The 26,754-nt window shown below is 38.3% G+C and overlaps 2 protein-coding genes across 6 annotated transcripts in view; one reads left to right on the top strand and one right to left on the bottom strand.

Moving 5' to 3' along the window:
* The window catches only part of zfhx4 (zinc finger homeobox 4), a 118,137-nt gene extending 92,901 nt beyond the window's left edge, over positions 1-25,236 (top strand). For 2 of the 3 annotated variants that reach the window (XM_058059540.1, XM_058059539.1), the window contains 6 exons: positions 84-182; positions 11,576-11,709; positions 12,193-12,393; positions 13,601-13,718; positions 13,795-19,131; positions 20,490-25,236. In XM_058059540.1, coding sequence (XP_057915523.1) covers positions 84-182; positions 11,576-11,709; positions 12,193-12,393; positions 13,601-13,718; positions 13,795-19,131; positions 20,490-22,081 — 7,481 coding nt within the window. In that variant the 3' untranslated portion in view covers positions 22,082-25,236. Of the gene's footprint in view, positions 1-83; positions 183-11,575; positions 11,710-12,192; positions 12,394-13,600; positions 13,719-13,794; positions 19,521-20,489 lie in introns of those variants that run through there. The other variant, XM_058059542.1, reaches the window with a different exon arrangement.
* Positions 1-26,754, bottom strand: part of pex2 (peroxisomal biogenesis factor 2) — a 253,053-nt gene that overhangs the window by 144,666 nt on the left and 81,633 nt on the right. The gene's annotated exons all lie outside the window — the stretch shown is intronic.

The raw sequence follows: 26,754 nt of genomic DNA on the forward strand, positions 1-26,754 counted from the left end.
TTGACAGGATGTTTAATGTTTGTGTACCATATCCGCTTCCTGTTTAGAGAGCATCATGGGTAATGTAGTCTTATTCTTTACAGAAGAGACTACAGAGGACAGCGAGAGACCTCCTGGCTCTTCATCCAGACCCTCGCCTAACCTCACCGACCGAGACTTCACTGACAACCGCAGAGCTGACCGTGAGTGTACACACACACACACACACACACACATAAAAACACACACATAAACACACACTTAGCTTTTAGCATCCAATTCCCTCGGAAAAGTGAGCGTTCCCTGTGTGTTTCCGAGAGGAGAAAGTTTTCAAACATGTGTGTGCAACATGTGAACGCTGCTGACTAGCCTCCATGTGACCTGCTGTAATCGTTTCCATCTGACAGAAAGCGAGAGAGCAAACGAGCGAGAGAGCGAGTGAGAGAAAGAGTAAAAAAAAAAAGAGAGAAAAAAGAAGAGGGGACAAGTTGTGGTTATTACAAGGCAATGTCCAGGCCCCAGATTATTTTTTAATCAAATCAGTTTGCGTGCTTGTAATTTATAAGCGCCTTGCATTAATCTTTCCCCGTTCTTGTGCCCTCTCCGTTGACATATTAATTTTTCATAAGCTCGGGATTAGATGGGGGGGGGGGGGCCGGGGTGGTGGGGGTGTATGCTGTGTATATGTTTTTCTAATATCGCATCCCTGCAACCTTCAAATTAGTTTTTTTTTTCCTCTTGCCTTCATTTTTTCTTTAATTGTGAGCTAATGTGTAAGACCGTGGATGTGTATTACGTTTATTTGTTTATTTGGTTTTTTTCTGCAGGATGAGATGGGGGGGTCATATTTATAGTGGGGGGGTTGGTGTCATTTAGCCAAATGAGAATGCATGAGATGGAAATCCACATATCACATGACCTCCTCCTCTTTGACTAGTGTTTATGCAGCTGGTTCCTAAAAACAGCAGAGCCTTTGAATCATATAGATGATCTTTGACTAGTGTTTTTGCATCAGGTTCCCAAGAACAGCAGAACCTTTTTGGTATATAGAGGATCTTTGACTGGTGTTTTTGTAGTGTTTTTGCAGCAGGTTCCTAAAAACAGCAGAACCTTTTTGTTATATAGAGGATCTTTGACTAGTGTTTTTGCATCAGGTTCCTAAAAACAGCAAAACGTTTTCTTCATATAGAGGATCTTTGACTAGTGTTTTGAGGCTGGTTCCTAAAAACAGTAGAACACTTTTGTCATATAGAGGATCTTTGACTTGTGTTTTCACATCAGGTTCCTAAAAACAGCAGAACCTTTTTGTGTCATATAGAGGATCTTTGACTAGTGCTTTTGCAGCTTGTTCCTAAGAACAGCAGAACCTTTTTGTCAAATAGAGGATCTTTGACTAGTGTTTTTGAGGCTGGTTCCTAAAAACAGCAGAACCTTTTTGTCATATAGAGGATCTTTGACTAGTGTTTTTGCAGCTTGTTCCCAAAAACAGCAGAACACTTGTCATATAGAGGATCTTTGACTAGTGTTTTTGCATCAGGTTCCTAAAAACAGCAGAATCATTTTGTCATATAGAGGATCTTTGACTGGTGTTTTTGCATCAGGTTCCTAAAAACAGCAGAACACTTTTTTGTTATAGAGGATCTTTGACTAGTGTTTTTGCATCAGGTTCCTAAAAACAACAGAACTTTATTTTGTTATAGAGGATCTTTGACTAGTGTTTTTGCATCAGGTTCCTAAAAACAGCAGAACCTTTGTCATATAGAGGATCTTTGACTAGTGTTTTTGCATCAGGTTCCTAAAAACAGCAGAACCTTTTTGTCATTTAGAGGATCTTTGACTAGTGTTTTTGAGGCTGATTCCTAAAAACAGCAGCGCTTTTTTGTCATATAGAGGATCTTTGACTCATGTTTTTGCATCAGGTTCCTAAAAACAACAGAACTTTATTTTGTTATAGAGGATCTTTGACTAGTGTTTTTGCATCAGGTTCCTAAAAACAGCAGAACATTTTTGTCATATAGAGGATCTTTGACTAGTGTTTTTGCAGCTTGTTCCTAAGAACAGCAGAACCTTTTTGTCATATAGAGGATCTTTGACTAGTGTTTTTGCATCAGGTTCCTAAAAACAGCAGAACCTTTTTGTCATATAGAGGATCTTTGACTAGTGTTTTTGCATCAGGTTCCTAAAAACAGCAGAACATTTTTTGTTATAGAGGATCTTTGACTAGTGTTTTTGCATCAGGTTCCTAAAAACAGCTGCACTTTTTTGTCATATAGAGGATCTTTGACTGGTGTTTTTGCATCAGGTTCCTAAAAACAGCAGAACTTTTTTGTCATATAGAGGATCTTTGACTAGTGTTTTTGCATTAGGTTCCTAAAAACAGCAGAACGTTTTTGTCATATAGAGGATCTTTGATTAGTGTTTTTGCGGCAGGTTCCTAAGAACAGCAGAACCTTTTTGTCATATAGAGGATCTTTGATTAGTGTTTTTGCATCAGGTTCCTAAAAACAGCAGAACCTTTTTGTCATATAGAGGATCTTTGACTAGTGTTGTTGCAGCTGGTTCCTAAAAACGGCAGAATCTTTTTGTCATAGAGGATCTTTGACTAGTGTTTTTGCATCAGCTTCCTAAAAACAGCAGAACCTTTTTGTCATATAGAGGATCTTTGACTCGTGTTTTTGCATCAGGTTCCTACAAACAGCAGAACCTGTTTTTGCAACTTGTTCCTAAGAACAGCAGAACCTTTTTGTCATATAGAGGATCTTTGACTCGTGTTTTTGCATCAGGTTCCTAAAAACAGCAGAACGTTTGTCATATAGAGGATCTTTGACTAGTGTTTTTATGGCTGGTTCCTAAAAACAGCAGAATGTTTTTTGTCATATAGAGGATCTTTGACTAGTGTTTTTGCAGAAGACTCCTCTGTTTCATCACGTGGGCTTCTTGCACCAAGCAGACACCTTCCACCCCCTGCCCCCCGCCCCCCCGCCCACCTCCTCCTCCATCCAAGCATGCCATACCTTGCTCCATAATGTGAGGCTCAATGAGGCAGAAGGCGAGCCCAGCGAGGCTGGGGCCTATTAGTTTGGCTCGTCATCTATCTTTCAGCTCTATCTCTCTGACAGGCCTGTCTGACCAGACTGGCGGTGTTGGAGGGGGGGTGCAGAGGGGGGGCACCACTGTCCATGCATTTAGCACCGTATATTACCGTCAGTGTCATTTAACACCGCTGCACACATGCCAAAAAAATAATAAAAATCACATGAGGGTCAAATAATAATAGACATGGATTTGACTTGTGGATTCAAATGTATTTGTGATTATGTTGCATTATATTATTTTAGATACCTTATAAAATATAATTTTTTAGGATAAAAATATTTTGCACATACATTTAATTTTGTATATTTTTAATTATGTAGATTATGTTTTTATTATATTATATTCTTAGTTTAGTTGACATTATAATACTTATATATATATATATATATATATATATATATATATATATATATATATATATTTAAACTTTTATTATAGACTTTATTCTGCAACATTAATTGTGTTATGATTTAAAATATATTATATAATATTCATTTTTATTCAGGATTTTTAAATTATTTTGTATTCTACAATATTGTGTGTACATTTTATTTTGGATCCAGTTTATTTTATCTTATAGTATTCTAGTATTCTACTATATTTATTATTATATTATGTTATTATTATTTTTATTTCTTTTTTATTGGATTATAGACTTTATTCTGCAATTTAGATTGTCTTGTATTATTTGAAATATATTGGAAAATATCTGTAATATTTTAGAAATATAATAATATAAAATAAATATAAATATAAAATATAAATATATAAATATTGAATATATATATATATATATATAATATTATTATAAAATAACATACATACAATATATACAATAAGTATTATTAAAATAAAAATAAAATTAAAAATAATGAAAAAATAATACAAATATAAAAATATATATAAAATATTACAATATATAAAATATATAAATATATATTTATACATATCTATATATTGGAATATATAAATATATTCAAATATTTTTAGAATATTTTAATGCATATTTTTAATTATTGTTACACTACAATATTTATATTTATATATATTTTTATATTTATAGATATATTTTTTGTATTATTTACTACATGTATACTGTCATATTCCTGTATTGTACTGTATTCATTGACGTGCTGCTATGCCAGTGTTAGCATCCGTTGTGGGATGGAGCAAGTCCTTCCTCCTTGCGCTTCAGATGCGCCCATGTTTGATCCCCCCACGGAGGGGAGGGATTACAGCGTGGCCAAGTGAGCAGTCTGCTGCTTGCACACGTCATCTCTATGATGCTTTAAACAAAGAGGGGGGGGATGCAGATGCAGAGAAGATGGACGATAAGAGGAATCCGGGATGGAGGAGAGGAGGGGGGGGGGGGCAAGGAAAGGCAGCGTGGGCCTTTTCCCCTTGCTTCATTTACATTGTCTTTTTAAATCCCATGTCACTTTAGATTAATTATAATCCATGTTACATTCTCCATGCAAATGTCCCCGATGTGGATTACTTCCAGATAGCTTTGTGCTGCTCGGCGTAGACGGGCGCACGTCGCCATGGCTCAGGGGCCCCACTTCTTATAAATAACCAACTAAACAAAAGGCCTGCGTATGGAAATGAGGCTGTCACGTGGACCTGATATCTACCTGCTTCCAATTAGCAGACAAATTACTCACTGTTGTGAGTAAAATACTAAATTATTATTATTATTATTATTTTTTTTTTATTTATATTATTATTGTCATTATGGTTATTATCATTATTATTATTATTGTTATTATTATTGTTATTATGAAATTACTAATATAATATAATAAAAAAATAAAATAATTCTATAATAATAAAATAATAAAATAATGATAAAAAATATAATAAAAATTACTTAAACTAAAATTTATTATTATTATTATAAAATTAATAAAATAGTAAAATGCCTTATTTGTTTTTTGTTTTTTTTTCTCATTTGCATCCATCTTCAGTCTGAGATGAAATTAAAATATATTAAAGATATTATAATAATTATTACATTACAAAAATTATAGGAAAAAGCGGTAGAAAATGAATGAATGAATAATATATATAATAATATAACAATATAACAACAATATAATAGTATAATATAAATAATAAAATAAAATAAAAATTACTAAAACAAAAATGTATTATTATTATTATTACTGTTATTATTATCATAAAATTACTAAAATAGTAAAATATTTCTTGTTTGTTTTGTTGTTTTTTTCCACCATTTGCATCCATCTTGCAGATTTGTGATGAAGCTTGGCTTCTTTTCGGTCTGAGATGAGATTAAAATATATTTAAGATATTATAATAATTATTAAATTACTAAAATTATAATATATATATATATAATATTAATATAATAATATAATAGTATAATATAAATAATAAAGTAAAATAAAAAAATACTAAAACAAAAATGTATTATTATTGTTATAAAATTACTAAAATAGTAAAATATTCTTTGTTTGTTTTGTTTTGTTTTTTTCATTTGCATCCATCTTGCAGATTTGTGATGAAAGCTCCGCTTCTTTTCAGTCTGAGATGAGATTAAAATATATTAAAGATATTAGCATGTTTAATTGCAGGCCTGAAGCTATTCTTCTGTGTGTGTTTTTTTTTTTCTTTCATAATGACAGCCTGTCGCGTGTCAGACACGATTTGTCAAACGTGACAAGGCCATGTTCGTATTCATGTCTTATCAAATGAAAGGAAAAAAAAAAAAAAAAACGCAAATCAGACAGTTGCTTTTTTTGACGCTCCCTGCCTGCTTTGGTGAGACTTTGGGGTTCAGGGTGTGTTGTTGTAATGTTATCAGGCGACCAGAGGTCAGCCTAATGCGTGACCTCCGAGCCAGAGACGAGTAAATCATGTCGACCGGCCCTCCCCGGCCCATTTTGGCCTCAACCCCCCCCCGGTAGATTTACTGCTGCGTAACCTTAGCCAGTCTGCCGGGCCTCAGCAGCGCTAAATTGAATACTAAATCCAAGCTGCCGCCACCCGGCCTACTCTCGTTTAAGCCGCGGAGCCGTTTGTATTTTCATGGAATGGTCCGGAATGGACGATCAGCGAGCTAGCGTGAGGTCAGAGGCGGGATGTTTGCACAAAATGTCTAAGACTTCCTGGACGCTAAAAATGGAACATCATCCCAAACATTCCTTGTATGCGATCCTATTTTCATAGTTCCAGCATAAAAGACCTGGTTAGAGCCCCGCAGACATGAAATAACACCCCTATATTCACCTCTACATTCATAATACCCAATATTGTTGACAAAGTAAGAACAAATATTCCATGCAATACATAAATGACTCATGCTTGTGTGTCGCTATAAATGTATCCACTAGTTTAGAGTAGTTACTCAGGAACTAATGAGTACAGTAGTGACTGAACAACAAGGCACATACATTTAGAGTAGTTACTATGGAACAAATGAGTACAGTAGTTACTGAGGAGCTAAAGCACATACATTTAGAGTAGTTACTATGGAACAAATGAGTACAGTAGTTACTGAGGAACTAAAGCACATACATTTAAAGTAGTCACTGGGGAACGAATGAAGAACTAATGAGTAGAATAGTCGGAACTCAGGCACGTGCATTTAGAGTAGTTACTGAGGAACTAATGAGTAGAGTAGTTACAGAGGAACTAAGGCATACCAATTTAGAGCAGTTAATGGGGAACTTATGAGTAGAGTAGTTACTGGTGAACAAAGGCATATGCATTTAGAGTAGTTACTGATGATCTAATGGGTCAAGTGGTTACTGATGAACTAGTACATTTATATTTAGAGTAGTTACTGATGAACTAATGAGTAGAGTGTTGCTGAGAAATTAATGAGTAGAGCAGTTACTGCTGAACAAAGGCACATAAGTTTAGAGTAGTGACTGATGAACTAATGAGTAGAGTGGTTACTGATTAACTAATTCACATAGATTTAGAGTAGTTACTGTGGAACTGAGTAGACTAGTTACTGATAAACTAATGAGTAGAGCAGTTAATGATGAACGAAGGCACATAAGTTTAGAGTAGTTACTGAGGAAGTAGTGGATAGAGTGGTTACTGATGAACTAATTCGTAGATTTAGAGTAGTTACTGTGGAACTGAGTAGAATAGTTACTGAGAAACTAACGAGTAAAGCAGTTACTGATGAACAAAGGCACATACGTTTAGAGTAGTGACTGATGAACTAATGAGTAGAGTGGTTACTGATTAAGGGTATATACATGTAGAGTAGTTACTGAGAAACTAATGAGTAGAGTGGTTACTGATGAACTAATTCACATCGATTTAGAGTAGTTACTGGGGAACTAATGGTAGAGTGGTTACCGATTAACAGGTATATACATTTAGAGTAGTTACTGAGAAACTAAGACATATCCATTTCAGAGTAGTTACTGATTAACAGAGAGGAACTAATGAGTGGAGTAGTTACTGAGGAACTTAGGCATCTAAATTTAGAGTAGTTACTGATGAACCAAGGCATCTAAATTTAGAGTAGTTACTGATTAACTGAGAGGAACTAATGAGTGGAGTAGTTACTGAGGAACTAAGGCATCTAAATTTAGAGTAGTTACTGATGAACTAAGGCATATCCATTTCAGAGTAGTTACTGATTAACTGAGAGGAACTAATGAGTGGAGTAGTTACCGAGGAACTAAGTCATCTAAATTTAGAGTAGTTACTGATTAACTAAAGCATATCCATTTAGAGTAGTTACTGATTAACTGGGAGGAACAAATGAGTGGAGTAGTTACCGAGGAACTTGGGCATCTAAATTTGGAGTAGTTACTGATGAACTAAGGCATATCCATTTCAGAGTAGTTACTGATTAACTGAGAGGAACTAATGAGTGGAGTAGTTACCGAGGAACTTGGGCATCTAAATTTGGAGTAGTTACTGATGAACTAAGGCATATCCATTTCAGAGTAGTTACTGATTAACTGAGAGGAAATAATGAGTGGAGTAGTTACTGAGGAACTAAGGCATCTAAATTTAGAGTAGTTACTGATGAACTAAGGCATCTAAATTTAAAGTAGTTACTGATTAACTGAGAGGAACGAATGAGTGGAGTAGTTACTGAGGAACTAATGCATCTATATTTAGAGTAGTTACTAATGAACTAAGGCATCTAAATTTAGAGTAGTTACTGATTAACTGAAAGGAACTAATGAGTGGAGTAGTTACTGAGGAACTAAGGCATATCCATTTAGAGTAGTTACTGATGAACTAAGGCATATCCATTTAGAGTAGTTACTGTTGAACTAATGAGAAGCCAATAAGCAGTGATTGGGGTAAGGTAGGTTCATTCCTATGAATTATTATGAGTCATTTTACTGTCAAGTCTTGCCCATCAAATTGGCTTAAGTGGGCATATTTGGGGTCTAATAATAGACCCGTAGTATTGAAGCACCAAATCCGAACCCTGTCCGTCTCTCTCTCTCTCTCTGCGCACGCAAACGCAACACCCTAAACGCCACTGACAGTTGCAAATAAAGACGGGTGGCGAGTGTTCCGCACCCCCCCCCCCCCCCAAACACCCCCACCCACCCCCAGCATCCACCCTCCTCCGAGCCAATGAAATGCAAAAAGCGGGGCGAGTGTCATAAATCACCTTTTGATTTATCTAATCAAGCCAGGTCTTGCTTGCATGCGGGCATTTGTCATTGGTGGAAGTGGGAGGGGGGGCGGGTTAGGGTGTTGTATGTATGTATGGGGGGGTTGTGGGGGGGTTGTCAGGTTTATTCGGCCCCGATGCTTCACTGGGCTGCAGCTGGTGGAGCCCACATAAGGATGGAGGGATGCAGACAAAGGAAAATGTAGAAGGGGGGGTTGCTTTTTTTTTTTTTTTTTTTATTTTTTTTTACCCATTATGGCTTTTTAATGATTCTATATCCTTTTTAGTTTTGGGTCATTCCATGTTTGGAGGACGGGGGTGGTAGTTGGGGGTGGGAGGGGTTGTTTATTAGGGTCCACGGAGAGAAAATTCAAGGTTAGACCAAGTGTGTTTTCTCCAACGGGGCCGTTACGCAAACATACATACACCATGACAGTAATCAATGGTGATGTGTGGGTTCGCCCCCCCCCCCCATATATGCCCCCCCCATTCTGCATCCACCATGTAAATGCGTTGTCTGACACTTTGCCTCATCTCCTTTGCAATTTAGTTGCAAATGGAGTGCAAAAATTGAAAGTTGGAAAATGAGAATTGGTTATAATGAATGTGGGAGGGGGGCATGGGGGGGTCAGGTTGTATGACGGCTGCGATGAACTGTCACATGCACATATGCACATATGGACATCATGCAAGATTACCTCTTTTTTTTTTTTTTTTCTCTCCGCCGCCGCACAATTCTCGAATGTTCTTAGAAATTCACATTGTGCCCTTGTGCTTTTATTTTTTTATTTTATTTTTTTTTTTTTTATCCACTTCCTCCGTTTCTCTCTTGTCACTTCCTTTGACAGGCCAATATTTCATACTCCAGATATATAAGGGATTACAAATAAAAATAAGTGGAACGCCTACTTAATGCAACAGAATTAAAATGCATGAACGGGCCACAGGAATTGATATGCGCCCAATAAAAAACATGAGCCGCGGAATAATATGAACTACAAAATATGTCTCTAAACCCCCCCCCCCAAAAAAAACCCTTCTCTCCATGTATCAGCGCTTTGATTTCCCATTTTTTTCTCCATTTGTGCATGCAGCGTGAAGCGTTGATTCGCAAGAGTGAGGCTCGCATATTGCCTTGAGTGACCAGGCGAGGGAGTGAGGGGGGGGGGGGGGGGGGGTTGTGGATGATGACTACTTGGTGATGGAAAGGGGGAGGGGGGGGGGTCTGTTGCTGTTGCTGCCTCTTTGTTTTGCAGCAGCGGCTACAATACAGGAAGAAGAAACTAATGAAAGATTTATCACTAAATACAACCAGAGGCTGATTTTTCCTGCATTGAGCGCTGTTTGTAAACGTCACACACGCTTACACATGCATGTACAAATCACACACACACATGAATATACCCCCCCCCCCCCCCCCCCACCATCACCAACAACTAACCCAAGCCCTGAAAATTTAGCATCCCGTGCAGACAGAGGCGTCGTCGAAGCAGCTGGGGAAATGTATATGATCTAATGAAGTGTATAATATTACCATAACATTTAATGTATGTCGTGCTGTGATAATGAGCCGGGCCTGAGTTTCCTCCATTTCACATGGCCTCGGGGCAGGAAGTGTGTGTGTGTGTGTGTGTGTGTGTGTGTTTCCACACTTTGGTTGTGTTGATGTCAAATCCTTTGAATGATAACCTGTATGTGCTTTTAGAAAGCGGTTGGCGAGGAGAGTAGATGGAGAAAATGGCGAGAAAAAAAACAACTGTATAAAATGCAGTTTTGTTATTTAAAAATAATATTTTATTAGTTGTCGTATTACTTTTAATATTATTTTTTTAGTATGGTTTATTATTTAATAAGAATTATTTATTGATTTAATTATTTAGTGTAATAATTAATAATTTAATTATTGATGTTGTATTATTAAATAATATTGGGAGTATTTCAAATTATTAAAATTGTGTGTTATTATATAATAACTAATAATATTTTTACTTTTGAATCTATTTTAATTATTTTTGTTTTATTATTTAAGAATAATATTTAAATATTTTTTATTTGTTTTATTATTTTTATGATCTTATATTATTTTTTTCTTATTTTATTTGGTTTTTAATTATATATTTTTCATATTTTATTTTTCAGGAAATACTGAAATACTTGAAATGATAATTTAATTATTTTCTCATTTTGAGAAAATAATTTAATTAAATAATTTAAAAGACTTTGTTTTATTATGTGATATTCATTTTTTCTTATTTTGTTTTTTATTATACATTTTTCATATTTTATTTTCCTTAATTTCTCAGGAAATGTTATACTTAAAATAATTTAAAAATACGACATTTTAAGAAAATAATAAAACCGAGTATTTTAAATGATTTAATTAAATTATCTTATATTCATTTTTTCTTATTTTATTTGGTTTTTATTTATACATTTTTCACATTTTATTTTTCTTAATTTTTGAGGAAATACTTATACTTAAAATAATAATTTAAAATTATGACATTTTAAGAAAATAATAAATTTAATAATTTAAAATACTTGGTTTTATTTGTTTTTATTATCTTGTATTCATTTTTTCTTATTTTATTTGGTTTTTAATTATACATTTTTCATATTTTATTTTTCTTTATCATTTTTCAGCAAATACTTAAAATAATAATAAAAAAACACGACATTTTAAGAAAATAATTTAATATAATAATTTAAAATACTTGATTTATTTTTAATTATACATTTTTCATTTTATTTTTCTTAATAATTTTTTCAGGAAATACTTAAATACTTAAAATAATAATTAAAAAAATACTACCTTTTGTAACTGCTATGTTTTTTTCTAAAAATAGATGTTTTTCTCTCCCCTACTTGTTTTAGGTGTGAATGCCACATCCAAAGACGCCACTGGAGAGACGGTGGCGGTGAAACATTCCCTTCAGCCCGATCGACAAATTGACAGCCCTCCCAAACGGCCCAAATCCTCGGAAGGCAAGAACTCTACTGTAGACCAGGTAACATTTTTTTAATCCATTCTAACAGTAAAAAAAAAAAAAAATGGTAGAGCTTTTTTACTATGAAGAACAGCCGCCCCGTCTTCATGCTCTTAAGTGGAATACCTGCGTGAGCCTTATGGCTCCCCCGCCCCATTTTGCATCTCTTTAAAGTATATGTGTTTTTAAATTAGATTATGAAGTATTAGCCCGTCTGGGCCCCTTTAAGAAGGGAAGACTTTGTCATTTCAGAAATGGATTCTATTAAAATGGTAGGTGGTAGGGAGGCGGCCGTGTTCGTGGGGTACTTCCTGTAATGAGGGCAACGGCGTAGCTCGGTGGAGTACACACCTTTGTCATTTGTAATCACGAGATTAAAACAAGTGTTGTTTTTTTCGGTAAATAAAATGGAATGAGTGGAGTTATTGGGTGGCGCGCTCTATAGGAGCGACTTACAATCAAGTACGGGACCTACAATGAATATGATATATGTTCTTTTCTTAGGTCCAGCAGTGTCCTTACTGCAACTACAGCAGTAAAGATGCTAACCGTATGCAACTCCACGTCATGTCCCAGCATTCCATGCAGCCGGTTATCCGATGCCCGTTGTGTCAGGACGTCCTCAGCAACAAGATTCACCTGCAGCTGCATCTCACCCACCTTCACAGCGTGGCACCTGACTGCGTGGAAAAGCTCATTATGACGGTATGTGTGCATGTGTGCGTGTAATTGCCGGTAATTGCGATTGGTATAATTTGGTGCGGAGTACCCGGTGACCTCGCTGTCCTTTTTGGCAATTATAAACATCCAAGGAACGTTTGCCTTTGAGACTATTGTCCTTGGAGGTGACTCCATATTTTTTCTTTGCTGTCATACTGAAAGAATACTGTTAATAATTACTCAATCCATTCCATGTGGAATCAAACTATGGAATGGATTGAGTAAGGAACTCAAAGAATGCTATGTATGTCACTATATTGACATTGACTATGGTACCCATTATGTCATTGTATGGTCATATCACCTCGTACTTCGGTACAGGACAAAAAATAAATTAATAAAAAATGTTAAAAAAAAAAAAAATTAAACTTTATATTCGGAAAGCAGGAAGTGAACAAATGTATCAGTTACGGTACGTGACAAAAATAAAATTTAATAAAATTAGAAAAAACTAAAAAGAAAAAACAAAAAAAAAACTTAAACTATATTAGGAAAGCAGGAAGTGAACAAATGTATCAGTTACGGTACGTGACAAAAATAAAATTTAATAAAATTAGAAAAAACAAAAAAGAAAAAACAAAAAAAAAACTTAAACTATATTAGGAAAGCAGGAAGTGAACAAATGTAACAGTTACAGTACGTGACAAAAATAAAATTATAAAAATGTAATTAAATTTAAAAAATTAAAAATAAAACTAACTATATTAGGAAAGCAGGAAGTGAACAAATGTACCAGTTACGGTCCGTGACAAAATATAATTTAAAAAAAATTGGAAAAAAAAGAAAAAAGTAAAACCAAAAAAAAAAAACCTTAAATTATATTAGGAAAGCAGGAAGTGAACAAATGTAACAGTTACGGCACGTGACAAAAATAAACATTTAATTAAATTTAAAATTTTTTTTAAAAAAACAAAAAAGAAAAACTAAAAAAAAAATTAACTATATTCGGAAAGCAGGAAGTGAACAAATGTAACAGTTACTGATTGTAAAAGTACCAGATGGAGGGGTAGGATTTAATAAGCTTTGTAGTTTGTTGGCGGTTTCGGATGTTGTACCGTAAAGAATACTGTTGCAGTAGTCGATTCCGGATGTGATAAATTCCTGGATGAGGGATTCAGCGGCACAGAATGAAAGTGATGGACGGAGTCAGGCTATGTTCTTATGATGAAAAACATTTGTTTGGTCTTGATAGGTTGTTGGACCTGATACGGCAGTACCAAATAGTATTCCCCATTCTCAAACTGGACTAGACAAAGGACCGCCTTCAGCAGATTCTTCAGTCTCTGCTGATGGGTCTGGAAAACCGCAAGGTAAGCATCCGTTTCGAGAGATCAGTGCTTGTTTTTTTCGGTTCTATTTATAACTCTTATAATCGTGTTCTTGTAGGAAACTCAAAAGATGTGCTGAACAGCCAAGACAAGAATGAATCGGACCTCCAAGATGAGGAAATGAAGCCCCCCAAGGAGGCCTCTGAGGCCCCGGACTGGAAGAGAGCAGTCGGATTAGGGCACGACACCAAGTCCCCTGACACCCTTCAGGATCATCTCGGTGAACTCCAGAGGCTCCAACAGCAACAACAGCAGCTCTCGGTGTCCGACCGCCATGTGTACAAGTACCGTTGCAACCACTGCAGCCTGGCCTTCAAGACCATGCAGAAGCTCCAGATACATTCCCAGTACCACGCCATCAGAGCGGCCACCATGTGCAGCCTTTGCCAGCGCAGCTTCAGAACATTCCTGGCCCTCAGGAAGCATTTGGAAAACGGACATCCGGAACTGACGGAAGCTGAAGTGCAGCAACTGATCGGGAATCTGCCTCTGAATGGAGACATCACCGAAAGCGAAGCAAGAGCTTTGGAGGAAGCTCAAGCGTTTGAGCACGACTTGGACAAGGATGATGAAATGGACCAGGAAGAGAAGCCGAGTCCTACCGGAAGCGACAGCAGTTCTCTGATAGACGACATGGGAGCAGAACCGAAACGGACCCTACCATTTCGAAAAGGGCCCAACTTCACCATGGAGAAGTTTTTAGATCCTTCAAGGCCTTACAAGTGCACAGTATGCAAGGAGTCCTTTACTCAGAAGAACATTTTACTAGTGCACTACAATTCTGTGTCCCATCTGCACAAGTTGAAGAAGGTCCTTCAAGAGGCGTCGAGTCCGGTTGCCCAAGAACCGGGCAACAACATCGACAACAAACCATACAAATGCAATATTTGCAATGTCGCTTATAGCCAAAGCTCAACACTTGAGATCCACATGAGGTCGGTACTCCATCAGACCAAAGCCCGGACAGCCAAGTCTGAAATGAGCACGAGTGGTCCGGTCCCGGCAAAAAGTCCTGCTCCGAGCACACATGGAAACAACAGTAACTCCGACTCCACCAGAAGTGGGACCCCTTCCGCTAACAAAGAGAATACCGCAGAACCCAAAGATGCTAACAGCAACAACAACAACACAAAAACTAGCGAACACGCTTCCGCGCAGTCCAGCAGCCACCAGTCGGCTCAGTCGTCAGCGCAACTTCAAATGCAGCTTCAGCATGAACTCCAGCAGCAGGCTGCATTCTTCCAGCCTCAGTTCCTTAATCCGGCTTTCTTCCCACATTTCCCAATGACCCCGGAAGCATTACTGCAATTCCAACAGCCGCAATTCCTATTCCCGTTCTACATCCCTGGAGCGGAGTTCAACCTCAGCCCGGAGCTTGCTCTTCATTCAGCGGCGGCTTTCGGAATGCCGGGTCTTACCGGGTCTTTCTTAGAGGATTTGAAGCAGCAGATGCAACAACAGCATCAACTTCAACAGGCTCAACAACAACAGCAACAACAACAACAAGTCTCGCAGACACAGTCGCAGAAAAACCAACAACTGCTGAGCCATAAACCCAAACTGGAACCCGGCACTGTGTCCGTGTCGGAGATTCAAATGTCAAAAGACGCAGAGGAGCACCTTGAGAAACAAGAAAGCAGAGCAAAGCTGGAAAACCGATGTGAGACTTTAAACGATAACGGAAAAGACAACAAAGACGGGAAAAAGTCTAAATTCCCAGAACCTCTAGTCCCGCCGCCTCGAATTGTGTCCGGAGCGAGGGGCAATGCCGCCAAAGCCCTGTTGGAGAACTTTGGATTTGAACTAGTGATCCAGTACAATGAAAACAGACAGAAGAACCAAAAGAAAAACAAAGATGGAGTTGAACAAATGGAATTGAACACAGATAAACTCGAGTGCGGAATGTGCGGAAAACTCTTCTCCAATATGCTGATTCTCAAAAGCCACCAAGAGCACGTCCATAGTCAGTTTTTCCCGTACGTCGAGCTCGAGAAGTTCGCCCAACAGTACAGAGAAGCCTACGACAAACTCTACCCGATCAACCCGGCTTCACCCGAGACCCCGCCTCCGCCGCCGCCACCACCGCCTCCGCCACCTCCACCGCCTCCTGCCCCCGCACCGGTGACAGCTCCTCAACCGACTCCGACATCGATGCCCAAGCCCCAAACGCCAACACCTTCACCGTCCCCCGCTCCCCATCAGCCTTCCCACCAGGCGCCACCACTTCAACCACCACATCCGTCCCCGACTCCCACCGCTCCCCCCGCACCTCAAGTTCAACTTCCTGTTCCTTTGGATCTGCCTCTTTTCCCACCTCTTATGATGCAATCAGTCCAGCACCCGGGTTTGCCCCCTCAGTTGGCCCTCCAGCTCCCTACTATGGACTCTCTCTCCACAGACCTTACCCAACTCTGCCAGCAACAACTGGGACTCGATCCGAATTTCCTCCGCCAGTCCCAGTTTAAACGTCCGCGTACCCGTATAACTGACGACCAGCTTAAAATCCTGCGAGCCAACTTCGATATCAACAATTCCCCCAATGAAGAACAAATTCAAGAAATGTCAGAGAAGTCCGGTTTGCCGCAAAAGGTCATAAAGCACTGGTTCCGGAACACACTTTTTAAAGAGAGGCAACGGAGTAAAGACTCTCCGTACAATTTTAATATTCCTCCGATCACGACCTTGGAAGATATCCGAATGGAACCTCAGCTTGGTACGCACGAGTACTACAGAAGCGAGTCAACCATAAATAAGAGGTCCTCCAGAACCAGATTCACCGATTACCAATTAAGAGTTCTTCAGGATTTCTTTGACACCAATGCGTATCCAAAAGACGATGAAATCGAACAGCTCTCCACTGTCCTTAATCTACCGACACGAGTTATTGTTGTGTGGTTCCAAAACGCACGTCAAAAAGCCCGGAAGAGCTACGAAAACCAAGCGGATGCTAAAGACAACGAGAAAAAAGAGCTAACCAACGAGCGCTACATCCGAACCAACAACATGCAGTACCAGTGTAAAAAGTGTAGCATCGTTTTCCCTCGTATCTTCGACCTCATCACTCACCAGAAGAAGCAGTGCTACAAAGACGAAGACGAGGACGGTAACGAGGACCACCCGTCTGACGAATACTTAGATTCTGCTGATCTAGGTCCAGTTAAAATGACCCAACAGTCATTAGACGCACCGAGACATTCCCAAGGAACCGCGAGCAGTTCTGGATCAAGTTCCCCGGTCATGGCGTCCCCTCGAGCCAGCGTAGGAAAAACCTCCCCAAAACCGGACTTTGAACCTCGCGTGGAAAGTGAACTCAAACAAACGGAGACAGCACCCTCACCCGTGGTGAAATCACTACCAGAACCGAGACCGTCAAAGGCGTGTACACCTCAGCCGCCCCCTCAAAAGGTCCCACAGCCCCCGATGTCGAGACCCCATTCCCAACCGCAGGCAGCTGCTGTGCCGTCCAGTCCCCTGTCCCTGGCGCTTTCCTCCCTTACAAATAGCCTCCCGCACCAAATGCTTCAGTACCAGTGCGACCAGTGCAAGATCGCGTTCCCCACAGTGGAACTCTGGCAAGAACATCAACACATGCATTTCTTAGCCGCCCAGAACCAATTCCTGCACTCGCAGTTCCTTGAAAGACCCATCGATATGCCGTATATGATATTTGACCCCAACAACCCTTTAATGGCCAGCCAGATATTATCTGGAGGCCTCTCACAAATCTCTTCACAGGGTAGTTCAGGTTTGACCTCGACTTCGGGGTCGGGGTCAATGAAGAGAAAATTGGACGATAAGGACGAAAGTGTCAACGATAAAGACATCGGAAACAACAGCGAAGAACATCACAGAGATAAACGCCTCAGAACCACAATCACTCCCGAACAACTGGAGATCCTTTACGACAAATACTTGATCGATTCGAACCCGACGAGAAAAATGCTGGATCACATTGCAAGAGAAGTGGGTTTAAAAAAGAGAGTCGTTCAAGTTTGGTTCCAAAATACTCGCGCCAGAGAACGAAAAGGGCAGTTCAGAGCGATCGGACCCTCGCAGTCCCATAAAAAATGCCCGTTCTGCAGAGCGCTCTTCAAGGCTAAGTCCGCTCTTGATAGTCACATTCGATCCCGGCACTGGCATGAAGCTAAGCAAGCGGGTTTTAGTTTGCCGCCGAGCCCGATGATGAATCAAGACAACGAAAGAGAAGAAAGCCCCAAGTATAATTTCTTCGACTTCTCCCAGTTGCCGACTAAGACCGAACCAAACGATTACGAATTACCGACTGCATCTTCTACCCCAGTAAAACCATCCGAGTCGCAAGTAAAAAACTTCTTAAGCCCTTCATCATTAAAAGCTGAAAACTGTGATGAAACCGACGGGCCAAATGTTAATTCAGCAGAAGCGTCCTCGTATGATCTCGGCAAGATGGACTTTGACGAGACATCGTCAATTAACACAGCCATTAGCGATGCTACAACCGGAGACGAAGGCAATAACAACGAAGTCGAAAGCTTCACCACCAACGGAGGAGACAAGCTAACCGATATCAAGGGTGCCATGTTGCCAAATTCCGACATCGGTAACGACCGATTCCAATTCAGCATGGTGAGCCCGGCGTTGAGTTTCTCCGGAAAAGACTGCGACTCCTACTTCAGTTCCCGAGACGACGACATGGACGAGATCAACGACAGGAGCGAATCGTCAAGCCTTGCCGATCCCAGTTCTCCGAGTCCATTCGGAGCAGGAAATCCCTTCAAGTCTGGTAAAAACGCCAGCGGAAGCGATAGACCGGGTCATAAACGATTCCGAACCCAGATGAGTAACCTTCAACTCAAAGTCCTCAAAGCCTGTTTCAGTGATTACCGAACTCCGACGATGCAAGAGTGTGAGATGCTGGGCAACGAGATCGGACTTCCCAAACGTGTCGTTCAGGTTTGGTTCCAGAATGCCCGAGCTAAGGAGAAGAAATTCAAGATAAACATCGGAAAGCCGTTTATGATAAGTCAAGGTTCCCCAGACGGTCCGAGGCCTGAGTGTACTTTGTGTGGTATAAAGTACACACCCAGGATGTCCATCCGAGACCACATCTTCTCCAAACAGCACATCACCAAAGTGCAAGAAACCCTGGGCAACCAGGTGGATCGAGAAAAGGACTACCTAGCACCAACCACTGTCCGACAACTGATGGCCCAGCAAGAACTGGATCGCATGAAGAAAGCCAGTGAAGGACTGAGTCTACCCGGTCAGCAGCAACAGACCGCGGTGGACAACAATAATGCACTTCATGGCCTTAGCCTGCCCTCGGGCTACCCGGGAATCTCCGGCCTTCCGCCGGTGTTACTACCCGGAGTCAACGGGCCGTCGTCACTTCCTGTTTTCCCGCCCAACACACCTGGTGAGTTAGTATCACAAACCATAACAAATAGACTGCAAGCTTTATGAAACGATCTCGATCATGCACTGTTTTAGTCGCCGATACTGCTGTTTATTCCGTATCGCGGTGGTGTTTAGTCGCAAAGTCCTATTTTTAAATACAATTTTTGAGATTGAAAAAAATGGTTGGAATAATGCATGCATAATTTCATCATCAGGTTTTGACTGGTAATGAGATTTTTGTACAACAAATGTATCTTTATCATTGCTTTCATTTGTCTTGTTTGCTTTTCCAAATGATTGGCTCGGCATATTTATATTATTATTAGTAGTAGTGGTAATTATTATTATTATTATTCATTATTGTAGTAGTAGTGGTAATTATTATTATTCTTCATTATTAGTAGTAGTAGTGGTAATTATTATTCTTAATGATAAATATTATTAGTAGTAATTATGATTATTAGTAGTAGTGTTTATTAGTATAATAATAATAATCACTAATAATGATGATAATAATGATCATTATTATTATTATTAGTAGTACTGTTTATTAGTAATAATAATAATAATTACTAATAATGATGATAATAATGATCATTATTATTAGTAGTAGTAGTGTTTATTAGTAATAATGATAATAATTACTAATAATGATGATAATGATCATTATTAGTAGTAGTAATTATTATTATTATAATCACTAATAATAATAACTACTACTACTACTAATAATGATTAGTAGATAATGATCATTGATCATAATAATGATCATTATTATAATCATAATTACTAATAATAATAACGATCATTATTATTAGTAGTAGTAGTAATTATTATTATTAGTGATTATAATATAATTACTACAAATAATAATAATGATCGTTATTAGTAGTAGTAGTAATAGTAGTAGTAATTGTGATTATAATAATGATCATTATTAGTAGTAGTAGTAATTATTATTATAATCACTAATAAGAATAATAATTACTACAAATAATAATGATCATTATTATTATTAGTAGAAGTAATTATTATTAGTAATAGTAATAAAAATAATAATAATTACTACTAATAATAATAATCATTGTTAATAATAATAATAGTAATTACCACTACTAATGATAGTTATTAATAATGATTTGATAATAATGATGCAATTATTATATTAGTAATTACTATTACTATTAGTAATAATAATATTCTTATTATTCTTATTATTATGTAAAGGTGGACTGATTTATTGTAAGGCACGTGTGACAGTTTTGATCCATAACAAAATCGGAATCACAAAATTTGAAAAATGAAGAAAAAAAATGAGCAACAAATTTCTAAATTAAATATTGAATATTTCCATATCTATATACTACTGTATTTCAGCTTTAGCATCTCCTGGTGCTGGCATGCTTGGGTTCCCTACACCAGCCACCCCATCTCCTGCCATGTCTCTCAGCACTACCCCAACCAAGACTATTCTGCAGACTCCTCCTCCTCCTCCTCCACCTCCTCCACCTCCTCCTCCTGTTCCCTCCACACCTTTGGCAGCAGTAAATAACACAGAGCAGCAAGGGAAGGACTCAGAGAGTAAAAAACCAGGAGACAAGCCACCTCAGATGAAGACGAAGGGCGGCGAAAATGACGGCGCCTCGCGACCCGAGACCCCCAGCATGGCCAAGAAGAGGGACAAACCGACTGCAGGGAAACCGGGAAGCGAGCCCCCGCTGGACACGGCGAAGCTGCAAGCCCTTCAGAACGCTCTAGCCGCGGGGGATCCCAGCTCTCTTTTCGGGGGCCAGTTCCTTCCGTACTTCCTTCCCGGGTTCCCGAACTGCTTCTCACCACAGCTTCCCAGAGGCGTCCAACCGGGCGGCTATTTCCCGCCGCTTTGCGGCATGGAGAACCTGTTCCCGTACGGACCGGCGGCCGTACCGCAGGCTGCGATGGCCGCCGGTTTGTCGCCGACGGCGATTCTGCAGCAGTACCAGCAGTACCAGCAGTCCGTTCAGGACTCCCTGCAGAAGCAACTGGAGCAGCAACAGAAGCAACTCAAGCAGCAGCAGCAACCAAACCCTGCGAAACCGCCGCAGAGCGTCAAGAGCACCAATTCCAACTTCAAACCAAAAGAAGCTAACGATGCTAAGGACGACAACAAAACCGGCTCTTCAACAGAAAGCACAAACGAAGAACCGAAACCAGATACCAAAAGTAGCAAAGATTTCCCCGATGCTTTTATCGTCCCGTCCATCAAGCACGAATTTATATGCAGGAAGTGCCAGATGATATTCCATGACGAAGACTCGGTTCTACGTCACCAGAAGTCCCAGTGTTACTTTGGACACGCTTTCAGCGAGCCGCAAGAAACGGTGCTTCGGAAAGCGGTCAGCAACTACACGTGCGTCGCCTGCAACGTGGTCGTCAACGGCAACGAAGCACTCGGCCAACACCTTCAGTCGAGCTTGCACAAAGAGAAAACAATCAAACAAGCAATGAGAAATGCCAAAGAGCATACTAGATTATTACCTCACTCCGTCTGCCCCCCGAATCCTAACGCCACATCTACCTCGCAGTCTGCAGCTCCTTCGAATAACACCTTCCCCCATCTGTCTCGCTTGTCCATGAAGTCCTGGCCGAACGTTCTGTTCCAGGCCACCACCACAACCGCCACCAACGCCAATGCCGCCACCAACGCCGCCAACGCCACAGCCACCACAGCCCAAAAAGCTGCTTCTTCCTCTTCCCCGTCTGCGTCCCCGCCTCCCCCGTTATCCTCGCCGTCAACGGTTACCTCAACTTCCTGCAGCACCTCAGGGGTTCCAACTTCGCTACCCGCCGAGAGTTGTTCGGATGAGTCTGACAATGAGCTAAGCCAGAAGCTGAACGAATTAGATAACGCGTTGGACGTCAAGTCGAAAACGGCCTCCGGTCTCGACGCCGGCTTCAGTAGTATCAGAATGGATATGTTCAGTGTCTAGGAGTGACTTGGTTAAAGGATCCCTTGCTTAAAAGACAAAAATAAGACTTTTATAAATAAAAAAAACTGCAGTTCCAAAGTTTCTCTTAACCCAAAAAAAAAAAAAAAAAAAAAATATCCAGTACCAAATGATTGACTCAGGATTGTTTTTCCCATATTGATATGCTGGCAAGATTGATTTTTTTTTTTGTTATGGACAGAACTGTTGCAGATGCTTGACTGAGCTTATATTGTATACAAAAAAAAAAAAACATGGAGTAGGAAAACAATTCCCACAAGCTCCCCTCGGTTGGAGGGGGGGCTTGTTTTCAAGCCAAAAACTCTCATGATAGCAAATTGCACCTCAGCTGGATTGTTTTCCAAAATGCTAGCATGTACTGTATGGGATGACGATCCAGAAACCCTCAAAGAGAATCTCTCTTAGTTTTTAGATAATTCAGTAGCTTTAAATTCTCAGGTCAGAACATAACATTTCTCATTTGTTTGAAAAAGCAGCAAGCCCCGGGTTCCACGTGGCTGATAACCAAAACATGTCGAGCTTTATCGGACGCATTTCCTTGGTGTGTATAGAGTACCAAGAGACAATATAACTGTTACAATGGACGATGTGCATATCCTTTTGAGTTGACAGTATGAGGGAATTCAGAATGGTGTATGATGATGATGATGATGATGATGATGATGATGACCCCCGCCCCCCCCTAACTTCCCAACGTGTTTGCCACTTTGTATTACAACATGCCGCCCCCCCCGCCCCCGGCCCCTAGAACCCGTCCCCGGCCCCCCGGCCACCGCCCCCGCCACCCAACCCCTGTCCCCTGCCACCCGGACCCTGGACCCCGGCCCCCGGACCTTGTCCCCGGCCCCCAGCCCCCGGGCCCCATAATTTTTTTTTTTTTTTTTTTTTCCTCCCTTGTATACAAATAATCTGTGCCAACCTTCTCACTCGTACCTTTTTTTTCTCAAGAGGTAATAACTCTAGTTTTATAGACTCTACCATCATGTGAATAGAACTTTTCTTTGGTGAATTTGCTGTACTCTTACGGTACCTGCTCGTGTCTGGACTCTAGTGCACTTATTTTTATCATTTAAGTAGGCCATCTTGTTTAATTTAATAGAGATTTTCTGTTTATGTGCGTGCGTGCGTGCGCGTGTGTTTTTAATTATTATTTGTGTCAGCAGCATATCGGTCCATACGTGTTACAGGATTGATGCCTAACAACCTATTTAACAATTGGTGCATCCATGAAAGCAGTACTGTATACTTGAAACTGTTAAGGTACAAGTTCAAGACAAAGAATGATTATTTTTGTTTGCTGCTTTTTTTTTGGTTTCGGAAAGAAAGAAAAAAAACACACACATACAAAAAAAAATACAAAAAAACACAAAACATTTGTGTTGTATTTTTAACAATTTCATGTACTTGTAGGACTGAAAAAAAAAAAACAGTGTTACACCCGTGCCAGCGGGCACACGCGTGGACGTATTCCCGTTCATCCTCCCCCCGGGGGCACTTGGTGATGATGTGCAGTTACGGAATTTTCAACATTGCAAAGTATTACCTTACAAAAGTTTTGCTGCTACTGTGTCATTTGTATTTTTGCCTGCCATCATTTCTCCGAAAAACCGAATACTGATCCATTATTTTTTATCCGCTTTTGCAATTATTATTATTATTATTTTTTTTTTAAATGCTGTGGAACTAAGAATGTGAACGCTGTTAAAGGGTTTTATTGTTGTTTTTTTTTTTTTGTTTGTTTTTTTTTTTAAAGAATCACTTCCTAGTTTGAAAACCAATGTGATTCATTCCAAAGTAACAGAAGGCTATTTGTATGAACGCAAAAAAAAAAAAAAAAAGGCTGGTGAACAAAGAAAGCAAAGCTGTTGTACATATTCGTAGTTGGCTGTGCATGGTACAAATTTATTAATATGAAGAAATGCAAAAATGTATTGCTTTTTTTTTTTTGGTATTTCCTATTCTGAGATGAGCAAGTAGCATGTAATGCAACTGTTTGACAGGTTAAATCAAATCATGCTTCGTTATTGTTTCAAACAATAACATCAAGTTACATTTCCTCTTATGTTTTATCATTGTAAAGCTTTTTTTTTGTTTGTTTATTTGTTTGTTTGTCCGCCCCGCCCCCCATTCCCACTTTTCCCAAAGCCAATTTCCTATGTGAGCTCCTTATTTTTGAGCAGTTACTTTAAATCCTGAAGACACTTTTCGATTGTTTTTTTTTTTTTTTCCTAAGAGACATTCTGGCCTCCCAAGGTGCAATTCTGCCATTGTACAAACACAAAGCGACTGTCCTGATTCCAAAGCCCCCCCCTTCCCAAAAAAAAAAAAAAAAAAAAAATCCCACCCCTTACTCCGATTCTGTGGCTCAGCATTTTAAGACTGAACTTTGCGTGCTCGGATGCTATAAGTGTCACAGACAGGATGACGATCTCCGTCACCCCCCGACCCCCCCCCCCCCCAACCCCCGAAAACCGAGGACTGGTAAAAAGCTAACAAACCAACAAAAACAACGGATGGTCCAACAGCAACTGTACATATTTCTTGCAACTGCACAGCAGCCAAAAATGACAAAAAAGAACTTTAACAAAAAAAAAAAAAAATACAAAAAAAAAAACCACACACACAAAAAAAAAAAAAAAAAATGGATGGATTGTGTCATGTTGATGAGGACTGCCTTCAAAAGGTCGAAAAACTTGGAAATTGTTCTTCTGGATGTCAAAGGGATTTTCATGGCGCAATCATATCCTATTCAATATGTACTCTTCAACATCTGGGTTACATAGGAAATGCACCCTGAGGTTTTATTAAGAAGAAGCCCCTACGGCTAAAACTTTAAATAAACTAAACCAAAAATGTTATTGATGTTTTATATATAGAGAGTAGTCGCATTAGTTTTTTGTTACTGTACTGTTTGAGGTCTCAACTGTACCGTATCACGGTAATAACATGGTTTTGGAACCTTTTTTTTTGTTTTTTTTGGGTTGTTTTGTTTTGTTTTTTTTAATTTGTCACAGACCTGTTGTCATAGTTGAAATGACGTTTATTGTAGATGGTATTTGAACAACTTCTGGAAATAGTTCATCAAGTATGTTTGTTGCTCATTGTTGTGATACATTAAAAACTGTATCTGCAAACCAGCGACGTCTCCCGGGACTTCTTTACTTTATGCATTTAAATATTACACTTTTGTTGAATTATTTGGGTTTTGGTTTGAACAGTTTGGATTAAATTTATTTATTTATCGTATATTATTATTTTTTTAAATATACAATTAATTTTGACTCACGCAATATTTTTTTATTATTTTGAAGTTGCTTTAAACAGTCATTTTCATATTATTAATTAATAAATTTATTTTATTTTTATTTATTTTATATTTGTTTTATTTTTTATTTATTTTTTATGTATTTTATTTTTATTTATTTTATAACACAGAGTAATTACGATGCCATTAATATCACTTAGACTTCAATAATAAAATAAATTTTATTGTATAATTACATCATTAGTTAATTATTACAATATTACATTTTTGTCGTATTTAAAAAAAGTCGTAATACTAATTAATATTCGTGAATTAATGTGAGTATAATAATGGTGCAACTGCATGACCTTCATTATAAAATATAATAATAATAACATTATAAAATAATTGTAAAAAAGTTTTTTAAAATATCTAAAATAAAACAATATAAGTCTTTTCTAAAACAAAAAATGTGTCATTTTCAAAACATTAAAATGTTATTAAATGAAAAAACAAATGTTATAATACATAATTCAATTGTATTTACTGTATACAATTAATAACATGTAGAGTAGATATTTTTAGTTATATTATAAAATATTCAAAATGCAATATCAAAGTCATTATTATACAAATACAACAATCTAGAATAAAACTGAACCTTTGTCATTTTACTAAAAATATTAATATTTAATAAATATGAAAATATTAGTTGAATATAAAAAATATTTTAAATTATTTGAATTAATAGTTATATCATATGAATAATGTCTATAATAAAAGTGATTTTTTTTCAAGAAACTACATTTATTGCTTTATTTTTACAATAATGAAATATATATAAAATTTTAAATTTTTAATATTTTAAAATATTTTAAATAATTTTTACGTCATTTTTATTTCATGTTTTTCAATATTTTTAATTTTTTGAATATTTTTTTAATTAAAATTTTTCCATTCATCAAAGTTTATAATGTGTTTCAATACATGATACACATATTTTATTAATAGGAATATTCTATCGTGAGGGAGAAAAACTACGGTACTTTAATAAAAAAAATTTCGTATGTGTACAAATATTATAGTACATTTTTTCAAAATACTATCTGAAACGTATGTAAAGATGCTAAAATATTGCGATAAAACATTGTAGTGACATAAGTTGATAATCCAGAAGTAGAATAGTGAAGATCATAAAGCCAAAGAAGAAGAAAAAGAAGAAGAAGAGTGACTTGACGTGACGGAAGGTCATCCAACACTCTCACATTAAAAATAGCTCCTGTGAAGCGCCCTCTCTCTCTCTCTCTCTCTCTCTCTCTCTCTCTCCACACAATACGCCGCACCCCGCCTTCAAAACGTGTCCGCCACCCGTGTCAGGGTCACGGAGAGAGCCGACATTCACAAGTCGTTA

The sequence above is a fragment of the Doryrhamphus excisus genome, chromosome 21, assembly GCF_030265055.1.
Source record: "Doryrhamphus excisus isolate RoL2022-K1 chromosome 21, RoL_Dexc_1.0, whole genome shotgun sequence".
Taxonomy (NCBI): domain Eukaryota; kingdom Metazoa; phylum Chordata; class Actinopteri; order Syngnathiformes; family Syngnathidae; genus Doryrhamphus; species Doryrhamphus excisus.